The sequence below is a fragment of the Rhipicephalus microplus genome, chromosome 1, assembly GCF_043290135.1.
Source record: "Rhipicephalus microplus isolate Deutch F79 chromosome 1, USDA_Rmic, whole genome shotgun sequence".
Lineage (NCBI taxonomy): Eukaryota > Metazoa > Arthropoda > Arachnida > Ixodida > Ixodidae > Rhipicephalus > Rhipicephalus microplus.
The window spans coordinates 296364792-296388695 of NC_134700.1; the positions used below are offsets into that span (position 1 = coordinate 296364792).

At 45.6% G+C, this 23904-nt stretch overlaps 1 protein-coding gene across 3 annotated transcripts in view; it reads right to left on the reverse strand.

The window, feature by feature from the left end:
• Schip1 (Schwannomin interacting protein 1) overlaps positions 1-23904 on the reverse strand; it is a 181001-nt gene that overhangs the window by 63034 nt on the left and 94063 nt on the right. For 2 of the 3 annotated variants that reach the window (XM_075865322.1, XM_037412208.2), the window contains one exon: positions 2627-2691. In XM_075865322.1, the coding sequence (XP_075721437.1) occupies positions 2627-2691 (65 nt within the window). Of the gene's footprint in view, positions 1-2626; positions 2692-23384; positions 23527-23904 lie in introns of those variants that run through there. The other variant, XM_037412207.2, reaches the window with a different exon arrangement.

Sequence of the window (23904 nt, forward strand, 5' to 3'; positions counted from 1 at the left end):
CTAAAGCTGCCAGTCTCAACGCAAACAATAGGCTACGCAAAAACAATCTGCTTTTTCTTGAAACAGAAAATTTCACGACGCACCACTGTCTTCGTTTCTACTAGCTCGATGAATACAGATTACCTAACGAACATGCACTCATGCTCGCTGACAAGCTCCGATATGAAGTTGCTGCAACCGAGCGACGACACCGTTGTTTACCGGGGCAGGAAAAAGTTGAAAGGACACCAGACACACAAAAATTTAGAAATAGCAAAGGACAGAAATCTTGCGCGGTGAAAGTTTTCTAATAAGAATGCGAACAATCTTATAGATAATATTTATTTCGTTTCTTTTTGTATTTACCCTTAAGCTACGTAGTATATAAAAGTTAGCGTTCGTTGACTACATGCAGAAGCGTAGTAAAAAAGGTGTGCTTGCGCTTTGTAGCTTTGGCTGTGCTGCCACAGAAAGATGTTGCCGGGTACAAGCGTCAACGTGAGGGCATGCGTTGACGTGAAACGGTGCTTTAGCGCCCACAAACATTTTGCAAGCTCTCTTGTACCATTGTGCAGCAAACATGCAAGGGCCTCATCAAGAGGGAGGCCCACGGGGTGCAGGCTTTATGCTCTCACATAGTACAGTACTTATAACTCTAAATCGTTGATTGATTTGTGGGGTTTAACGTCCCAAAACCAACATATGATTATGAGAGACGCCGTAGTGGAGGGCTCCGGAAATTTTGACCACCTGGGGTTCTTTAACGTGCGCCCAAATCTGAGCACACGGGCCTACAACATTTCCGCCTCCATCGGAAATGCAGCCGCCGCAGCCGGGAATCGAACCCGCGACCTGCGGGTCAGCAGCCGAGTACCTTAGCCACTAGGTACCTAGCGTACCTTAGCCACTAGGTACACTAGGTCAGCAGCCGAGTACCTTAGCCACCACGGCGGGGCAACTCTAAATCGTTACCCACTTTTTTTTTTCTAAACACACTATTTCTGCAAGGACAAGTTTCACTTTCGTGTTATACCGATTCCTATGGCGGAGGGTCGAACCATGTTTTTCAACTGAGCCGCTATTTCACTATTGCCTGTTGTCCTCCCTCTGGTTGTTGCGAAGCCTTTCCGGCAGCAGCTTGGCTGTTTTCATTGCATCGGTCAAATTTTTTGCTTAAGTATAAATTTAGGAGTAAGAGAACGAACGTCGCTGCTCAAAGATTTGAAGGGCATAAGCACGCACCATGCGGTCTATGTGAGCATTTGAAGCTCGAGTACAGCACCGACTGAAATCAACTCACCGCCATATTAACGCAAACTAGTGGTACAACAACAACAACAACAGCAACAACAACAATAATAATAATAATAATAATAATAATAATAATAATAATAATAATAATAATAATAATAATAATAATAATAATAATAATAATAATAATAATAATAATAATAATAATACTTTACTGTACACATCCATAAGAAATACAAAGAAACGGGCCTGTCTAAGTCCCCAGGACTTGTGCGACTAGGATCGGCAGAGCCGGTTACAACGATGTGGATACAAGGTAACAAAACTATTGTTGTTTCCTTACCAACGAACAGACAAACTATTAACACAATTACTTTTTTACAGGCAGTAAATAAAAAAGAGGCACAAAGGAGGGACACATAGCATACATGGCATACAAATAGACCATGTGATTTTACAGCTCCGCGAGTAATTTCTTTACTTGCGTTTTTGAACTCGCTAATAATAATAATAATAATAATAATAATAATAATAATAATAATAATAATAATAATAATAATAATAATCCATTTATTATTATTATTATTATTATTATTATTATTATTATTATTATTATTATTATTATTATCATTATTATTACTATTATTATTATTATTATTATTATTATTATTATTATTATTATTATTATTATTATTAAATATGAAACATTCAGAAACATATATACAAAGCACAAAATGCAGGGAGCAAGATAAAATCATCCCCCCGAAAGCGGCACCATACCTGCCTACTCCTATAGGAAGAGAGTAACAGAAATAGTATAGTTGGGAATATCAACTACACATACATGTATAAACAAGTGTGGGAAACGAATGCATGTGACGGTTCTCACGAGATGATTTCATACCATTGATATACAATTTTATCATGTGAAGGCAGCCTAAACAGTGGATGTGTACCAATGTGATAATCATAAAATAGCAGTTCAAAAAAATAATAAAACAACGACGGAAGAACTAACATATACACTTCCGTCAAATATATATTTTTTATACTGTTACTTTTAGATCATGAGGAACCAGCTATATATAGCTCAATTTAACACTATATATATACAGTGACAAATTCAGGAGATTTAGCATAAAATGTTATCTGATACATTTCACTGAAGGCTTACGTTTGTCATACGTAAGGCTAGCTTCGTTAGACCATAAACCGAATAAGAAAAGTCAGATGTTCGTGTATTGCTCACTCATACGTCGATTATCCAGGTAATCTAATGGAAATGTGTTAATCTACGGCATCTCATGTCAACTAGCGTCACCGTAACAGCGATATTCTCAGAGTCAGCAAATCGGAGACTGAGCTCTGCGTACGTACAACATGCCGTGGAACATACCTGCGCAGGAGGCACTTCTCTTCAGGAAGTGGAACGTTCAGCTTCAGCCTCATGGCGGCGAAGTCCTGCAAACAATAAGCGATTTCGTAAGTCACTGATGACACGCCGAGCTATGATAAAATACGTAGAACAAAGGACTGTTCACCCACAGGTGCCCTAAAGTACATTAATTAGCTGACGCGAACTTGTCTTCAGCCGTAAAGATGTCGGTTACAGTCCATTTTGACGTTTCTCGGCTTGATAACGCCATTTAACACGCACGTGTAAGTTAGAAGAGCCAGCAGATACGCTCTGATGAACAAAACCTACCCAGCGTTAATAGACATGTCTGTGTTTTGGCAAAAGTCCATAAGATGTCATGAACGCCTGCTACGACGCTCACTTTAGTTTTATTCCACTAGAATAAATCATACTCTACGCCTGCAAGGGTAGGATCTTGCTTCGTTTTCTGCTGCTATTACAAGGCACAGTTTCACCGGCAAGCATCATGGGAAGGTTGCCTAAGCAATATATGAGCGCATAAATATCACTTCTTTCGTCACCGTTATCTATCACTTTCATGCTTCCTGAAAGATCGTTATTTTCAATCATAGCTGGCCTGCCACCACGTCCGCTTATTGCTTCATTACTCGGAGTGCCCTGCCTAAAGGCATAGGTGGTCTCCGCCCATCGTCCCGGCTGTAATAGTACAAGAGGTTAGACTAAAAAAAAAAAAAAAGGGACGAAGAAGATTATCGGGGCGTTTGCGTCGCATACATCTGCGTCCTTGCGCAAGAACTTGCCAGGAAAAAGCGCGCATACTTGACAGCTCCGAACACGCAGCGTCGCCTGGGATTTATCACCGGTTGACAGTGCTCTCATCTGACAGCTATGAAACAAAGCACACCCAAAGGGCACACACACACACACACACACAAAAGAAAGAGTCCTTGCTACACAACGAAATCCACACGCACTGAAGCAAGGCTAAGGGCGAGAATGAGGCACACGCATGGGCAGAGTACACGCTCGCGAAACTGAAAAAAAAAAAAAGTCCTAAAGCGCCTGGAGATCAGCTGCGCGATACGCGAGACAAAAGGCGGCGCAAAAAAAGAAAAAAGAAGAAAAGCAAGCAAGACATGAATGGAGGAGAGCAGAGACGAAAGGCGGCCGACTTTCGTAGCCATGGCAACGGCGCAAACTAGATGACGTCACAACAGCGGTGCGCCGTCTGTGTGATGAGGGGACGTGCATAGTGGCGTAGCTACTGCAGCTGTTTCCAAGCGAGACAGTGGTCTTGCCTCGTATAGGGCTTGTTGTCAACGTATACCGCGGCGCATCAAGTTGTGCCTCGCGCACTTGAGTGTGTTCTGCCGGAGCGTCATTTATATGGGCGGGATTATAGTGACCTATATAATTTTCTAGTATTTTGTCCATACGGTGTTGGCGCGAACGTTGATTGTTGGTGAAACAGCGCATGTTTTACTGCATGCTGTTTTAAAGAAAAATGAGATGTTGCCGATTAAAAAAAAAAGTGCGATGTCACAGACATCCATGCACCTTTCTCTCTCACACACAGACAGACGTGTGCATGCAGCGCAGACGTAGACGATGTGTGCTCTACTAAATGTTGTCGCACATGTCATGAGCAGGTTCGGGGCGACAAGCGACCCTCCTTGGCGCGTGACAAATGTGGCGGCGCATCGTAGTTGGCCATCGATCGCCATCGAAAGCGGCGTGCGGCCTACCACAGGAGAGCCTGGACACACATCGCGCCCTTAGCGCTCACCCACCGGCGCTTGTAAGCGACTGCGTGTCGTTCAATACACTGCTTTTGCACAGCTGAACGCTGGAAATAAAGGAACTTCGCTCGGAGCCTCTGTTAGTTTTCTCGGCGTCAAAGAGAAAACACGAGTTGCCAGAACGACCTAAAGCAACGGAAGAAGCAGCAGGCATAATATTAGGGGCGAAGCTCTTGAGGGTGTGGATCTGTCCATCCTCCGATGGTGTATGTAGTCACCAGTGGCACATTCCCGAAACACATTCCCGGTCTTTAGAATGTCCGCTGGATGGCGGCACTTGGATATGATGAATACATGATGAAAAGATGCGAGACCTGTCGTCCCATCAATGGCAATGCTTCAGGCGCTTCAGACGTGCACTTTTGATCGTTGGTCACTGTGCAAGATGGTCTCCTACTAGACCGCGTTTTTCCTTGACAGTCAGCTGTGCGTGTAGCTTTCGGCGTCGCTGCAGTTTGCTGGCGCGATGAGGAAAACAGGTGCTACATAGTGGGTACATACCCAAGTAATCTTTGTCCACATTGTGGGGAAATAGCTTCATTAGAACACATGCTCTGGCAGTGCACCAAATTCGCTCATTTATCGAACATCACCTCTGCCAGATGGGAGGCGGCAATCCGCAGCTCGTCCTTGGCAGATCAGCTCTGGGCTGTCTACCAAGCCCGCGAGGCGGCTGAGGAGCTTGGCATCTCAGTCCCCACGTGGGAGCTGCCCGCAACACAGTGATCTGTGTTTTGGAGGACCAAATAAAAGTTTATCCAATCCAATAGTGGGTACACCGCTGGTACGACGGCAACATATACGACGTTACTGTACGCGCACGATGGTGCTACAGTTGAAACACGACGCTTGACCTTGCGCGTCTACTTCACACCAGTGTGCGGTAACAAGTGTGCTGCTATTGTCGTTGCGTTGGTTAATATTGAATTGTAGTTGCAGTAGTGTTCTTACAAAGGTGAGGGAGGCTGTAAGTTGCCTATCTATAGGATGTTTCAGGTAAAATGCACCAAGTGATAAAGAATTAGCTACGCGTCTCCAATTAACGCACTATTGTTCTGAGTCATATAGAGCATGTCATAATGCGATACGCAAAGCTCAGCAAATAATAAAAATTACTTAATAAACTTTTTATATTAGTGACTCTAGATGAAAATCTTGAATACAAAACTTGTAGCGCTCATCCAGAAATAATGAAATTTTAGATCTTCACTGACATAACTGCGCTGCTTAATTTTTCCCCAGGCTTTGTGTAAAAATCGCGAACATTAAAAAAATACCACGTGATTGCCGCCAAACGCGTGGCGCTTCTAGTGCCCTCAAATGTAAGTTCGTAGAATTGTCAAAGACTGCTCATGCACGAAGGTCGCTAGAACGAGCCATCGGTGGCTACGACGGACGTTAGGCGATGGTAGGATGGTACCGTTAAAAAATAGAAGAGAAAAAAAGATAAGAAAAAATTTGAATAAAATGATGCCTCCACGTGCAAATGCGATACGAGACAGTAGGCAGCATTCGAGATAGCGCCTGATTTTTTTTTTTCAGGCTAACGATATACACGACGGAGGGCGAGAGGGTGAAATAGTGATGAAGGAAGGATATAAAAAGCACGACTGGAATACGTGGTGCGCAGTTTTTTTTTTTTTCGGGCACGCTTCGACAATCGAAAAACAGAGTCTGGAACGATGCGTTCTACTAATGAAGAACGTGCGAATATGACTCTCGCCCTCGGCCGAGCAAACGGAAACATCAGAGAAGCGGCAAGGTTATTTTTTCGCAGATGACACCCTGAAACTTGGGTAAATAGTTCGACATTGGTGCGCAATTACGAAACTCTCAAGGAAACAGGCACGTTCAGAAAGCCGCGCGAGCGCACGAAAGGTGTGAATGAGTCGCTTAGAACAGACATCCTCGCTTTCATGGCAACCCATCCACACGCAAGCGTGCGCGACGTGAGTGGTGAAACCGGCCATTCCAGCAGTAGTGTTTGGTGTAGATTCGAGTGCGGAGGACTTCAGCCTTACCGTTTTCACCTACATCAGCAGTTAGAAGAGAGATTTTCAAAGACGTCTTGACTTCTGCAACTGGATCTTGATACGAGCAGAAGATAATCCCGGCTTCCTGAATAACATAATCTGGTCCAACGAAGATCGATTTTCGTGCAATGGCTAAGTCAACCTTCACAACGGCCATTACTGGAGCGCTACAAATCCTCATTGGCTATTGCAGTCACAACAGCAGGTGCAGTGGTCTTTCAGTGTTTGGTGCGGCATTTACGACGGCAAAGTTGTCGGCCCGGTCTTTTTCGACAAAACACTCACCGGAGAACGCTACGTCAGGGAAATACTAAATGGCCCACTGAGTGACTTCACCTGCAACCTTCCTCGAGCGCAGCATGTGAACATGTTTCCAGCAAGACGGGGCTCCTCTGCACAGCTGCGGGCGGACCCGAACGTGGCTTGATCGGGATTTTCCTGATGAAAAGATAAGCTGGCTTGGACTAGTTGATTAACCCGTTAGGTTGCCTGATTTGACTCTGTTAGATTTCTTTCTATTGAGATACAATAAAGACCGTGTCTACACCGAAGTGACGACAACGCTAGACAGGCTGAAGTCTGAAATAGCAGATTTGTACCACTTAATTACTCCAGGATTGCTGCGACACGCGACAGAAAATGTGTTGACTCGGTGTAGGTTGTGCATAGGGGCTGATGGAGGGCTGTTTGAGCACGCTATGTAACTGTCAATGACGTCTCAATAAAAGTACTTTAGATCTCGATTAGGCTGATCTATCTCTAAAACCTATCTTTCCTTTTCTTCAAGAATTAGCTATTAGAGCGGTGAATGTTTTTTTATTCGTCCTGCTTATATGTATGCATTGCGCTCTGACAGACAACTACCAACCAAGATATTCTAAATGGAGACCAAGTACAAGCAATTTACTCTTGAACCCACAGTCAACCGTACCACATTGCTTGCAAGCATCTAGGAAGGAAGGAAAATAGAGGGAAAAGAAAGGCAAGGAGGTTAACCAGCCTATAGGCAGCCGGTTTGCTACCCTGCGCATGGGAGAGGGATGGGGGAGATGAAAGAGAGTGGAGAGGGAAGATAGAAACAGCACATTCGGCAGCACCGCGCGCACACTCAGTCATAGTCCAGTCTTGTCTTTCGCGGTGTGTGACATTGCTGTTACAGTCGCTTGTTCAAGTCGGTGTCGCGTAGGAATTCCAACAGAGCCTTCGTCGCCTTCTGTTGCAAGGTCTTCTCTCGGGCACTTGACAGAATAGTGTCCACAGACATTTGGCTGTTGTCGATGCGCGCAAAAGCAGACGCCAGTGACTGTCTCTGGATTTCATACAATGGACAGTCACACAGGATGTGGTGTAGCGTCTCTTCGCAATGACAGGCATCGCAGAGAGCGTTGTCGGCCATTCCCATGACAAAGGAGTAAGATTTTGTAAATGCCACTCCTAGCCATAAGCGATGAAGAAGGGTGGCTTCTCTTCGATCGAGTCCAGTGGGCATGCGGAGAGCCATCAAAGAGGACAGGTGGTGTTGACGATTCGTATCGATGCTTGGTGGGCACCATAGTGAAAACGTGATTTCACGCGCAAGTCGTCGAAGATTACTGGCAGCATCAATCCTCGAAAGTGGTATGGCTTCTTCTCGTGTTCCTTCAAGGGCTGCCCGCGCGGCAGTAATCCAGAACAGCAATAGCACGTAATACGATGAAATTATGACAAAGATTCCAAATCACTGGAATCATTACCATCGTGCTTTCTACTATAGCCTTCCTTCATCACAATAAACCCCAGGTAGTCGAAATTTCCGAGAGCCCTCTACTAAGGCGTCTCTCATAATCATATGGTGGTTTTGGGACGTTAAACCCCGCATATCAATCTATCAATCTTCATCACAATGTCACCCTCTTCTCTCCGTCAGATTTATCATTAGCCAGAAAAAAAAACAAATACCGACGCTGCGTGGAATACTGCCTACAGTGTTATATCGCATTCGCACGTGACGACCACTTTTTCGGCGTAGTTTTTTTTTTCTTCTCTTATTAACGCTACCATGCAGCCATCGCTTAACGTCCACGTTAGTCACCGATAGTCTTTTCAAGCGACCTTCGAACGTGAGCGGTCTGATAATTTCTCAAACTCCATTTGGGGACACTGAAAACGCCACGTGTTAGGCGACAATCGCGTGGTATTTTTTGAATTTTTGGGAAGTCTAAACAAAACCTGGAAAAAATCAAGTAGCGCAGTTATCTTACTGAAGATGGAAAATTTGATGTTTTCTGGATGAGCGCTACAAGGTTTGTACTGAAAATTTTTCATCTAGAGTCACAATTTAAAAACGTTCATTAAGTAATCTTTATTAATTTATGAGCTTGGTGGATCAGAAAAAATATATTCTGATATGCTCTATATGATTTAGAACAATACTGCGTTAATTTGAGACGCGTAGCACTCATGTTTATTTTTTACCACTTGGTGCTTTTTCGGAGCCCTCCACTACGGCGTCTCTCGTAATCACATGGTGGTTTTGTGACGTTGAACCCCACATATCAATCAATCAAACTCGCAAAACAATTTAACGCAAGCACGTTGGAAGCGCATGTGTTATACCGCGCTTGTCTGTATCTTTTAAAGAAATAGAACAATCGACGTAACAGACATCATGACTGTCTAGGGGAGCAGCGTGGGCAGTGAAAATATCAAAACACAATATAAGCTGAATTTAAAAACAAAGAAAAACGGTTACTAAGGCAAACATTGCACGCTTAGTAGCGCTACCTGTAGCGCGCACATCCGCTTTCCGCCACCGTTCACCGTTGGTGGCGCCATCGCTCAAGACAGCAGCGCACGAGGCGGATTACTAGTCGGTGGCGTAGAAATTATGGATCTTATAGGACATGAATATTTTCGTCGACTCGGCCTCATTCACTTTCTGAAAATGCGTATTTTTTTCTTTTTTTTTTACTTCCCGCGTGCCGGAGCGTTTATATGTGGGTGACAGCGCTTCAGCTTGAGTGGACACGGGGCACAGATGATGGATATCCTTTGTCCGCAAAGAGCTATTTTACTGTAAACCTACCGCGTTGATGGTTGTGGTGCGTGACTGCTGACGCTGCGGCATTTCGACGGAGAAGGGTCCACGCGCGTAGATTTAGGTGCTCGTTAAGAATCACCAAATGGTCGAAATATCCGGAACCTTCGACTACAGTGCCTCTCTATTATCATATCGTCGTCTAGGAACGTGAAACCCCCAAAATAGTGAACTAGCGAGTATACTAGAAAAACAGTGGAAGAAGCAGCAGTCGTGCACAATTTTCTATACTTCTTGGAGTTTCCGCGCTTCTAAGCACTTGCTTTGGTTCGCAGGGTTTGAGCATGCTCAAAGTAGGCAACAACAGTTAATAAACCAAAGCCTCTCTGCTAACACGTATCACTCTGGCGGCTTTTACGTTCAAAATACGAATGCACGGTCACGCTTGCGTTTTTTATGATATTTTTCTCGGGTTACCTTAATCAGCTCCATTGTAAACTAACATTACCAGACGGGCAGCCTGTTTATTAGCGTTAACAGTGCTAAGGATGTCGCTTGTGCTTTGAAGACGCCACGCAGGATGTGCCGCGTCCAAATGGAGGCGTGTTTGCATAATAATATCGCCACCCATCACCGAAGGACAACGCACTACATCTTCTCTGACATATGGCTGAAAATGTTTTTGTGCTTTCCGTCTGCGCATTCCATGTAGGAAGGAGAATAGGTGATGGGTCGAGGAAGCGTGTAATATTTACGACAGCGCCGGGTAAGTGTGACAAAAAAGCATTGTCTTCCGAGCGAGTAGATGCACGTCGCGGGTTTCTGCAGCCCATGCAGCTCAAGAGAAAGCTTTTTGTAAGAACACCTGCGTCTTACATGATTAACCATCTTGAAAGTGACGAGCGCCTCGTGGCGGTATCAGCGTAAACAAGTGTGAATATTGGACCCTTCTGCGCCCAATAATAGCAACTGTCGGGACATGTTTTGTGCTGATCATCATTATATAACTCAACACCGTCAGCCCTTTCAGCATGTGCGTGTTCATAAAAAATGACGCAAGCAAATGTTCTAAAAAGAACAGCGGAGACTGCACACTCAATGAACAACACGTTGACGCTATTATTATTTGATTGAAAAGCATTTAAAGAATGATTTCATTTATTGTACGACAGCGTTGTGTGATGAGTAAGTAAGGAGTTATGGAATGCTGTAAATATTTAAATGAATTGTAAGTATCTCGGTAGAAAGTGTTTCTCAGAACACAATAAATAAATTTTCAGCAGTGTATAAACTTAAGCAAGGTAAGCAATGTAAGTTGTGTTAAAATACTGTTAAAACAGTCCTAATACTGTTAGGATTGTTTGTTAGTATTAAAAACAGCCTTAATACTGTTTAAATTTTGTAAAGACGAGGAATGGTGTGATTGATTGATTGATTGAAATAACTTCATTGTGATAGCCATACCTTAATTGTGATAGAAATAACTTTACTGTGATTGAAATACATAGTTGCGCGGTTTCCACCGCTTCAAGTGTAGCTCTTTAGCAGAAGGAAATCACGAAGTAAGCTCCTCGAGCCTCACACTGCAAAGTTGTATTTCCCAACTGTGCACCCGGCTGGCAATTCTCAATCTGTCAGCTGCGGTCTGTTTGTATACATCTCGTTCCTTCCCCCAGGGAGGCACGCATACCTCGCCTCCCCAAATAGTGCGCCGATCCTCCTTTCCCCGAGTAATAGGCGCGCGCGTAGATGCAATTACGATATACACGACACCGGTGGCGTCAGGAGGTGAACTATTTCCGGACGAGTCCACCTCGTATAAGACTCTAAAACGCGACGCCTCGCGCACACTTTGCAGTTTGTCTCGCTGCTTCCTCCGTCGTCAGCGGGACGCCGTCGGAATGACGCCAGGACGTCGTCTCGAGCGAGAAAGAATTAGGGCCAGATACGCGCTGCCTGTCGTGCCAAGGTTGTTGAGAACTACTCGTGCACGCTAGGCGTGGAAAATATCGTGCCTACCACGGACACGAAAACAGCTCGTCGTAACTCATCGCAAGCCAAGTTCGTTACGACCTTCGTTTCGTATAACGATCGACGTATGTAACTGCGCGGTAGTAAACACGGACGACAAGAAGATACAAGGACAAGCGCAGACTATCAACTGAAGGTTTATTTTTCACAAACAACATATATATGACTGAAACAGAAACAGAAAACACGAAAATCTACAAAAAATGATGACTTAGCACTTAACAATCGACAAAACGTGAACGTTTGACAAAAGCAGATTCAAGGACCATGTGCGCCACTTGCCAGATACCGTAGCTCTTTATCTAAAAGAGCTAACGACGGTTTGCTGACGCAGTGTTCTGGTTCCCGTGCCATTTTTTCCGCTTCGACAATCATACGGGTATGATCGTCTTTGTGCCTGAACATTACGACCGTGCTTTCGGTCGTAATGTTCCAGAATGCAGCTGGTGTCAGTGTTAGCAGTTTTCTTGACCTGCTAGCTACCTATCTGACCTCTACCTATGTAGAATGGAACGGTGATGTTTATCAAAATAATGGCGTGTCAATAGGATCTTCGATTGCACCGATTCTGAGTGATTTGTTGCTTGCGAAGTTCGACAGGAACTTGAAAGAGCGGCTGTGTTGCCAGGAAGTTGTGAGGATTTTCAGGTTCGTCGACGACTACCTGGTGGTTTTTAAGTGTGAATCTGCTAGAGTAATGGGGTTGTCATCTGATGTCATTGAAGTTTTTAGTGACTGCTTGAGTCCACTCGTACTGACCCATGAACTCCCAGTGAAAAACTCGATTCGCTTCCTAGACATGAGACTTTTGTTCAGCGTGAATCACGCATGCTGGATGTATGAGCCTCGCGCTATGAAACCGCTTTTGCCTTTTAAATCAGCGCATAGCAAATTGGTTAAGAGAGGCATAGTGAACTCCTGCTTCACTAATGCCCTGGACAGATCATGTTTCCATATGATGGAAACAAGCTTCCAAAATCAAGTTGAGCGTCTGAAAGAAGCTGGCTACCCGGATTCGCTTCTCATTTCTGTGGCAGAAACAATAAAAAAGAAGAAAAAGCCCAGAAGCAGAGAGAGCACTAATGACAGAGACAAAAGCAAACGTGACAAAGTCGCGGTAATCCCTTACAAGCACCAGCTATCTCACAAGATAAAAAAGCTCGGACAGCGCATGGGCGTAAAGGTCGTTTTTTCGGCACCTTACAAGCTCTCTCAGCTAGCCAAAATGACATGTGTAAACAATAGGCCCAAACAAGCTTGCACTGTCAGGCATAAAACCCAGTTTGTCAGATGTGACATGAATGTAGTTTATAGAATTCCGCTATCTTGTGGTGCGTGTTACATCGGGCAGACTGGGAGATGCCTAAATGAGCGCCTGCGCGAGCACGCACGCAATGTGCGCACTGGCAATGAGGGTTTTTTAGCTCAGCACGTCAGTAGGTGTGGCTGCCTTGCGCAGTTCGAAAGCACGGTCGTAATGTTCAGGCACAAAGACGATCATACCCGTATGATTGTCGAAGCGGAAAAAATGGCACGGGAACCAGAACACTGCGTCAGCAAACCGTCGTTAGCTCTTTTAGATAAAGAGCTACGGTATCTGGCAAGTGGCGCACATGGTCCTTGAATCTGCTTTTGTCAAACGTTCACGTTTTGTCGATTGTTAAGTGCTAAGTCATCATTTTTTGTAGATTTTCGTGTTTTCTGTTTCTGTTTCAGTCATATATATGTTGTTTGTGAAAAATAAACCTTCAGTTGATAGTCTGCGCTTGTCCTTGTATCTTCTTGTCGTCCGTGTTTACTACCGCGCAGTTACATACGTCGATCATGAATCACCAACTCGCCCAATCGTCCACCTTGATTCGTATAACGAAGCAGAAACTGTATACGCACGTGTGTGTTATTCGGAGTGGAAGGGGCGTGCTTATTAGCAATTAGAACTTTGAGTGAAATTCCTGTTTAGCTATACTGAACGAATGACAGCGCGAAGAGACAAGAACGTGAAGGTGACACACACGCATACCGCTTGCGTACGCGCATGTATTGGTAATTCACGGCCGTAATGGGACGACTCTATCTTGATAATATTCCCGTGAAACACCTTTTATACCTCTTTTTCTTTCTGTTACATGTACATGGGTGGTCAAAAGTTTCCAGGCTCCTATTCAATGTAATCATAAGGCAGCGCGGCCTGAGAATGCCCGACAGCACTGTCTGACATTCTATGCCAGACAATATTGACCTCGCAAGAAAAAAAAAAATTGGTCTTTCATTTCTTTTCTTTTTCTAAGCGTACGCACATTTTTCTTCATTACAAGTACGCTTAATGCGGTGAATATACAGTATACAGTATAATTCGCTGTGCGACCGGCTTTCTTCACCCATTTCTATATTAGAATAATATGCGCGGTTTATATGGTTATGAGGGACGCCGTATCAGAGGGCTTCGGAAATTTTGACCATCTGGCATTCGTTAACGTACACTGAGATTGTACAGTATATTGGTCACTCACACATCGCATCCATCGAAATGCGCCCGCCGCGGCCGGAATCGAATTCCGCAACTTTCGGATCCGCAACCAAGCACACGTGTTTCTGATCCACTGATGCCGACCACTCTTTTGAATGTATAGTGTCGGCTGTGCCATTGTAAGGAATAATAAAGCATTGTAATGAAGGCGAAGCTCACAATACAACAGTTAGCCCAGGCTCGGGTGCTGTCTCTGTCCTTTATTCACTACAATGACGCAGCTCGACAACTGAACCTCGCGGCTAAAGACAACCTGTCCGTGTCCTCGAGGGTCATCTGCAGCGCAGGTCTCTCCATCAGGAACGCCGTCCACGCTTCCTCGATCATGGACTTCCCGACTCGGCCACTACTCACCGAATCATCCGCTGACGGCCTCAATGCTTCTTCGGTGGTTCGAGGGCACGACCTAGCAGGAACCCGTGCGCATCAGAGGGACGCCGTTCAGGCTTGCTTGGCGTATCCCGGCACCGCCAAGACAGCGAGCGGCCTCCTGTTGCCCGGCAACTCTGCTCACACTTCCCGTGGGGACATTTCCCTCAGGATATTATCCACACCTGAGCTCCCGAAGGGTGCTGTCTAAGCGTCCACCGACGAACATCCTGATACCATGAGCAGAACCTCCACATCCCATTTGACCTGCCTCGCCGTTGGCCCCAAAGGCGGATCATGGGACAGCGCCGCGCAACTGCGGCATACCATCGCGCGACTCCGAGCCACGGTCTATGCCTTAACAGCGGCGAGCTCTGCGCTGCTCTCTACGATCCTGCCAGCATTGAGCATTGCCGACGCCATGCTGGACGTTGCCGCCTCACACGACCTGGAGGCCAGCCCGCCCGAGCAACGCCGAGAGCTCCTGCATACCCTCCTACAACTCTTAGACCAGCTGGACCACTTCACGTTGGTGATCTCTGGATTTTCACTTGTCCCCGCGCCATCGCAAGTCGGCTTGCAAATACCGGAGTTCCACGGCTTTGAGAACGACGTTGACGACTGCGTAGCGACCATGCATATGAACGCCATAGCAGTCCGCGAGGCCTGGATGGAGCCTCAAAAATGGACCGCGTGGTCATATGATGCAGAGGCGTGGCACCGGTATGAAGGCGCGAAGCAGCAGTCCTGGGCTGAGGGGAGCTCCAAGCTCATAGCTACCTTCGGCAGGATCCCCGGTGCCTTGAGCGTGTTCGAGACTTTCACCGAGGATGGAGCTCACTATTGGTACAGCCTCGATGCTGCAATCGTTCGTTTCAATTCATGAACGGAATACATCGAGGAGTTTCCTGCTGCTGACCCTGACCAAAGTGGCCGTAGTTTTCCTCCACAGGTCCCGGACTCTCCATCGGCATTCAGCCCGAGAATACCACGGCCAGATCTTCCTCAGGAGATACTGCCCTCCCGCTCGTCGTTGTCTGAGGACATGAAGGCGCTCACCTTTATCGTGGCAGACAACTGAATCCTACCAGATCATGATCGTAACAGAATGCACTCTTTACCGCTTCACCAAGCAGTTCTTTCCGGGGATTGCTGCCGGACCATGAACTGCGTCGCATCGCATTTCGAGGAATGGCCCATGAACTCACACGGATGCCTCGCAGAGCATCCGGCTGCAGCTCGGTCCGCCAGTGGTGGTGGGACCGACTCCGGCGTTTCCGGGTTGGTCTGCGACTTTGCCGCAACAGTCAGTGTCGCCCACTAGAACTACCGCTGATATTTCATGCTTATAGGCCTTTTCATGACTGGGAAAATGAAACTCGAGTTCTCCGAATACCTCGACACGTCCACACTCGCAAGCTATAGAACAAAATACAGCTTTTATTGCAAAGCCTCAGCATGGCTAAGGTTGTCGACCACCACGCTACAATCAATGGCGCCCGCCAGTGTCGTGATCAGCAGTTGTCTATGCCGGATGCCAGCATGGCCGACAACTTCGACCTCAACGACAAAGGGAGTTACGCCTGCTAGAAACATGTTGTGCAGTTCACCTGACGCTGCCACTTGGTCGAGGCCGACCACTGCGATACAACCAGGGTAACCAGGGTTGCCTGGAACGACCACTGAGATTCAGGCAAAGCCATCCTCCAGAGACACTAACGGCTCGCAGTCATGGCTGAGTATGATGACTAAGGCACCGATGTACGGGCACGCGGGAAGCTAAGCCAAGTATGATATGTGGGGTTTAACGTTCCAAAACCACCATACGATGATGAGACGCCGTAAGGGAGGGCTCCAGAAATTTTGACCACCTAGGGTTCTTTAACAGCTAAGACAAGTAGAGGACGATGTAGTACAAAATGCAATTTAGGTCATCATCATCACCATCATCATCATCAACAACAACAACAACAACAACAACAGTTGGCCCAGGATCGGGTGCTGTCTCTGTTCTCTATATCCCACAATACATAGTCTCGAACGCCACTAACCAAGAAGGCCACCGGTTTGGTGTCTTTACAGCTTTTGGTCGTAACATGCGTAACAGGACGGATGTTTCAAACTATATCATTGCATTGCGTAGCTGTATTTTTGTCACATACTCACAGTTGTTTTCGGGGGGAGGGATACAAAAGTAGGAAGACTCATTTATTGAGTGGAATCTCCGTTAGGTCACTCAGAACCATGTGACTTTTACAGGCAGTCTCAATGTCGATGCTACTTGTAATATTCTGCAATGACGAATCTGCAAACCCGTTGGCCAAAAGAAACATATAACCTTACGATGTCTTCCTATATTGCATTTCGTTCAAAAGACCAGTTTTTATCAGTCCGACATTGGTCAGTAGACATGCAAGAGTTAAATGGTAGAGTTGACGCCCTTGGGAAGTTCCCGCGCAGCAGTTTGACATGATGTCACGGATATATAATGCCAACTCTGACGCAGCCTATTGCTTAACAGTAAAAAAAAAAACACATGCGTTAAATCAAAGAACCAAAAACTTGAGTTTGTGTTCCGGCAGCTTTTTCTATAGAAGAGTAGATACAGCACAAAGCGAAAAAAAAAAAACGAGACTGATTAAGCCTTGTTGATCCCCCCGTAATGAGGCTCAATAGGTGCTTCAAATTCAAGGAGTGATGCTTTGGCTTCCATTTTCTATAGCCATGCGCCCACTCTAGCGCGCATGCATGCATGGCATGCTTTGAAATGTGAATAACTCGATCCACTTTAAGTTTTCCTTAACTTGTTACACTCGGATACACAGAGATAAAGTAGATTTTAGTGCTCATTTGTACGATGTATACCCTGCTTTTACTTGTTTTTGATGTTTCGTTAGTGTATGCACAAGTTACGTGTAGAATAATATCTCCCTTTTTTGCATGGCTTCATTGTTTTCGTAGAGTTTTCCCTTATAGTGGTACTCCTTCTCCTCTACGTTAATGAAAATATATTTTACGAGCTGCACTTTGGCGGACTAAACTGATTTGCCATTGCTTTTCAATATCGAGCAGGTGCTATAGCATACACGTCGCCATCGCTGCGTTGACTAAGCAGGTTGAGAAGCGACGGATACACCCAGCCCAACGACAGCGTATTTTTAGCCCCGTTATCTGAACCAAGCATACGTATGCGTGACCGCACAAACTGGATGACTTAAGATGTGAACACGAGACGCCGATTGCTCTCGATAACTACCGAATCGTTGAATCGTTAACATGTCATGCATGGTGCATGCATCTACCACCCCAAAACAAAGGTGTAATTCTAAGATGTCCTCTTTGTTGCTTGTACACAAGCTGCAATTGCGCAGTGAACGGGCCTATGGGTTTCATTTTCTATTTGCAACGACACATATACTAAAAGAAGTGTAGTGGAAGTTTTTGAGAAAACCTCGGGATCGACTGCCTGCTGCTACTATTCTGGACAGTACCCCTTGCGAAATCGAGATGGTATGACTAAACATTAAATAAGGAGCAGTGTTAACGTTTTGATGCACGAGTTGTGTTCAGCTGAGCAGAAAAATAAATAAACAAATAAATAAATAAACAAATAAATAAATAAAGACGTAAAGGACATTTACTAGTGAATCACGTTAGAAATTAGTTGATTGATATGTGGGGTTTAACGTCCCAAAACCACCGTATGATTATTAGAGACGCCGTAGTGGAGGGCTCCGGAAATTTCGACCACGTAGGGTTCTTTAACGTGCACCCGAATCTGAGCACACGGGCCTACAACATTTCCGCTTCCATCGGAAACACAGCCACCGCAGCCGGGATTCAATCCCGCGACCTACGGGTCAGCAGCCGACCTTAGCCACTAGACCACCACGGCGGGGCCAGAAATTAATTTCGCTTATAAAGAAGTGAAATGAGAAACGCCTGGGCGCCAGTTCTAGTAATGTCATCTGAGTGCTGCAATCAACATTATCTTACTCTTAATAACGTTATTGTTTGAGTGTTTAAAACCGATTATGCTATTGTTTTAAATAGTCATTTTGAATTGTTCAGTCAGACAGAAGGAAATAATACAAGAATATTGCTTTCCTTACACGTGCATTTGCATACGCCCTTACTTCGCAATCGCCCAGTTGCCTAAGTTTTAGGGGCGGAGCTCCTTATGGCATGGCTTGAGCGTCCCTCGTTGTATAGTGCGTAACCACCGGTTGCACATACCCGAAAGAGTGGTCCTTAGAATGTCTGCTGGATGACAATACATGTATATGATGAATACATGATGAAAAGATCTGAGATGGTGGTACATCAAGTGGTCACTAGAGAGAGACGGGCGGACGGACGGACTGACGGACGCACCGACGTACAGGCAAACCGCTGACAGCAGAAATGTGGTGCATACTCTCGTCTAGTCGTTGGATTGTCCGCTGGATAGCGGCACTTGTATATGACGAATATATATGATAAAAAAGAAGCAAGATGGCGGTACTTGAAGTGTTCACCAGATGGACGTATGGACGTACGGACAGACAAGCAGACGGACAGACAGACAGACACAGATGGACGGACGGATGAATAGACGCACAGACAAATTGACAGATGCTTCGCCCCACTCATAATCATTCATTCTGTGGACATGCTGTAATTTTTTTCTTGAACGTTGTAGATGACGCTATTAGGCACTCAGTGGGCACCTGTACTTTTGATCTGACAACTTAGAAATGAAGCGTTTCTCTTTTTTTATCTGTGCTACACGAGGAAATGGTTGCGCACTGTACGCCCATAGAAGAGAACGTGAACATTTTGTTTTGTTATATTAGATGCGGAAGCATCTTATACTCGCGCCTTGTAGTGCGCCGTCCGCGCCGTCCGCACCGCTTCTCGAACATTCGACAGCTGACGCGCGCGCATGCGCCGTCGCGCCGTCGCCCACTCTTCCACCATCTGTGCATCCCTTCCTCCTCTACACACCGCGCGTGCTTCACTCCTCCACCATCTGTGCACCCTTCCTCCTCTACACACCGCGTTCGACATCTACAATTCTCCTGATTCTCCAGTGGACGCGCATGTGGCGTCGCGCTTCGAGAACATTCAACAGCTGACAGTGCATGCGCCGTCGAGCTGTATATATACTCAAGGTCGGCGCTCGCTCGCTCAGTTGCCGCTCGTCGGTTGGTTTGTACGGCGCGTCGACGTCCAAGGTCGCGGTGAAATGAATTCCAACGAATCCACAAACACAATGATCAACGTCCCTTCGACCAGCGCCGCCCTTTCGCATACGTGTGTACGTGTTCACTCATTTAACACCCCCTCCTACAACCACGTTAACCAATTTAGCCATCGACCCAAGTAAGTCGCAATTTAACACCCCCATTTCACAACCACGTTAACCAATTTAGCCATCGACCCAAGTAAGTCGCACTTTAACACCCCGTTAACCAATTATATGCTCCGCATCCTCCTCAGTGTTCCCCCGAGGGAAGCTGCGGGCAATTTTTTTATAAAATAAGCTTTTGGACACTATGTAATCAGCGTGAAATGAAAAACAAAAAGAACAACCTTAATGCAAGAGTTTTTGAGCAAGGGATTTAATTAAGAAAACACATTTGTGCCCCGAAAAAGGCTCTTAAATCGAGGTTTATTTATTCTTACCATTGTGTGATTTTTGTCGATGAATACCCCGTTTATTAGTACTCCTGTTGAAATCGAACTGAATTTGCTCGTGCCTTCGTTTACAAATGCAAGATCATCACCCATCGGAATTATATAGGAAGACTGTTATTGTTAAACGTGTCAGGTACGAATTAAATCACGAAAAAACAGGTGATTCTGTGTTTTAGAGTTGGGCAGATTGAGAGCACGGAAAAGGAGCATCACGAACCATCTTGTCTTACTCTTTCCGTCCGTCGTCGCTTTTCTCATGCAGAATATTTCAATAAAATAGATCTGGAACTAAGCCACCTGTCTATCTTAAATAAAGAGAAATTAGCTATTGTGAATATCAGCCACCATAGAGTACGAACCTTATCCTTAACTGTACATTTTTTCTACTTTAGATAGATAGATAGATAGATAGATAGATAGATAGATAGATAGATAGATAGATAGATAGATAGATAGATAGATAGATAGATAGATAGACAGACAGACAGACAGACAGACAGACAGACAGACAGACAGACAGACAGACAGACAGACAGACAGACAGATAGATAGATAGATAGATAGATAGATAGATAGATAGATAGATAGATAGATAGATAGATAGATAGATAGATAGATAGATAGATAGATAGATAGATAGATAGATAGATGAAGTTAATGTTATTTTCCGCACCTCAACCACATTTAACCTCATCAGTAAATGATGTTACTGCCTACTCAATAGGATTGAGTAATAGACAGATGGAGTGGTTCAACGCGATGAGGAAGAATGCGCAGGACGCCCACCGAGTCATGTATCTGCAGAAAAGAGGCACTGCTTTCTGAAAAGCAATGCTAAAAATGTCAGAAAAAGGACGAAGCCTGGTAGTGGAGAGAAATGAGTAGAGTTTGCGAACATCAAGAAGGACACGCTGAAGACAAAAGTGAAAGAAACTTGAAAGAGAGGCGGAGAAGGGCTGACAGGGCTGTCATACGGTAACCAGGGCGAAGCTACTATCAGCACTACACACATGGTGGATCGTGGATCGTGCGAACCCACCCCACTCAGAGCTCCTCGCGTGCTTCAGTGATGCTTATTTGCTTCTTAAAAGGAGGCAGGCAGCCGAGGCCTCTCGCTATCTTTAGACGAGCGCTTTCTCGGCGACCCAAACACAGCCTCTCACATCCGCTTCTGGCGGGCAGACATGCTGGGATGACTAATTGAGAGACTCGCCGTAATAAGTGGCTCGCCGTTATTGCATTTCGCTTTGCGGCGAATCTTCCGAGTAGGGGCTCACTCGACGCGAAAGGCCGGGAGAAGGAGGAGGGAACAGTGTGGGATGCATTCACTATTGAAAATGTGGGCTATATTATGGATGTCTTCCGCCAACGGAGATATTTCGGTAGGTTTCGATCAGTTTCCATACAGCTTGACAGCGTAACAAAATCTAGGTGACATCGTTAAAAGTTATCCGTTTTTCGGAGTTCGAGCGAAGGATGCTTGCGCCCCGAAATGAAAGAAATGTTGTAACCTGTAATGGCTTGAATGTGATTCTGTACAACTACAGCATTGTGTGAGATGTTACTAACCTGACCGTTAATCAAGTGATGTCGCAAGATGGTGTAAATTTCTTGAACATATGTTGTTACTTGGCATTACAACAAATCAGAGTCGCAGCTTATATATACATCGGCAGAAGTTTTTGCTGTATGTTAGTTCATCGAGTTAATGAGGAAAACTGACGTACCGTCTTAACATGTCACTAACTTCAACATAGTGTATGTTGCCAGTTGGGTTCAATACTTTCAAGTAGGTTGAGATTGCCAGAACATAAAGATGGAACTGCTTAACCAGTAAAGAAACGATGCCATATAAACACACCTGCGTGATGTATATGGCAACTGGACAATCAATTGCGCAAAACGGTTGCGTTGATTTCACACCATGCACAATTTTAAAGGACATTAATCAAGGTTGACACGACTTCATCGTTAATATCTTATTTTAAAAAAACCCAATATATATTCAAAGTGCAGCAAATAACGTGAGTGGCTGTGAAACAGTTAAAAAAAAGAAAACGAACTGAAACTGCGCACTGTGAGTGCCATAAAGTTTGTGTAGGTACGGAAACACAACGTAATGTCACGGTGGCGTTTATATGACTTCAACATTATTTCCATTAGTACCAACAGACTAGAGAAATAATGGAATGCTTAAGCGGTGAATAATATAATACCAGTGCATACACACCTATTTCATAATCTCCGTTACTAGATGGCAGAGGAAGAGCTGAGAGGGTTGCACCACGAACGAAAGACTTCAAGCAACCTTGCGAACCCATGAGGGCTTATTTGTGCCATTATCACAAGGGCTTCTGCAGCTGTGGTCGTTCTGTAAACAGAACCCACAGCCACTTCAACCGCGCAGCTCGAGACTGCATGCCGTAGCATTCGTATACCACATTACAGAGTCCGCCCCCAGAGGGCTCGCTTAGTCGGGATAGAAAATTAAGAGGCATCCCAGTGAGGCGTCGCAGGAAAAAAGATGTGCCGCGCCAAATGAGAAAGAAACAAAGCTGTCCCTGTAGCGAGAAGCTCAATTGTTGAGCCTGCTCTCTTCTTTTTTTTTTTTTTTAAGAACTGCGAAGCTGTGAATCAGAGCGAAAAGCTTTACTAGAAAGCGCCCAGCCTACTACTCCAGATAGTTATGATGGGAAGTGAAACTCAGTGCATATTAGTGAATATATTTCAAGCTTACCCCAAACATAGAAACCCGGTTTGTTTTTGACTCAAAGTGGCATAGGGTATGTTTGCCGTCTCACAAAGGCAACCAAAATAATAACCAGCAAAACCAGAACAGTTTGACATGCTCGGGCAGCGTACTGGCCTCGCGTTTTACACGATTCGATACACAAAAGAGATTCGAACACTACATTCAGTGAGCAATACAAGTCCGAGACTGATGGGGCGGTGCGCGCTCGCTCAGAGCCGCGCAGGCCCCGCGCGGGCGGCAGTGGGCGGACTTCGACGCGACCGCCAGCGCAAGCCAACTTCTCCACATTGCACCATCCTCGCACAACACATGGACACGAAACCAGCCGTCACCGTTCACAGTGCACCACTGGGCTTCTTTCCAATGGGAGACGGAAGTGTAGGGGTGACGCGCGGCATAAGCGCACCTCGTCTCGGCATGGTAGGAAGGAAGTAAGGAGGTGGAAGCGGAAAGACGTTCCGCCCTCGATCACAGCTACCACTTGCTTCTCCTCCGTCGGCTGGAGAGCAGTTGTTTCGCCGCTTCGGTAAAACCGAGCAGTATGAGAGATCGCACACACCATGATCTTACCTCTGGACGTTGAATCCGCGTCCATACCGTTGCCTGAAAGGCCGATCGAGTGGAGGAGAGCCCTTAGTCGAGCCAAACGCAGTCTTTGCTCGCTCACATGGCGGCGACGACGGCGGTTGCCAACGGGAGCTCCTCGCCGCAGCCCCGGCTGTTTCCAATGGCTGCCAAGCCAGGGAGCCTAGCCCTCGCGAGGGTGGAGAGGAGGACGCTGAAGGAAAGAGGCCCTGCGTCACTCTCTCTCCCGTTTTCTGCTGGTTCATCTTTTTTCATCTCTGTCCTTCGCTCCGTCGTCCTTTCGTATCTCGCTCCTCTTTGTCGCGTCGTGCCTTACTTTCCTCGTTTCTTTCTTTTACGCGCTGCTGTGTTTGCGTTGTCTTTCAAGCACCGCGCCCTGTACTACCGCTGTCTCACATTTATGGGGTTTTTGCACCACTTTTTTTTTTGAGTACATAGCTCATTGGCCCTTTATATTGCTATATTGCCGCTATGACCTTTTACGTTCCTGAGCTTAATTTACTGT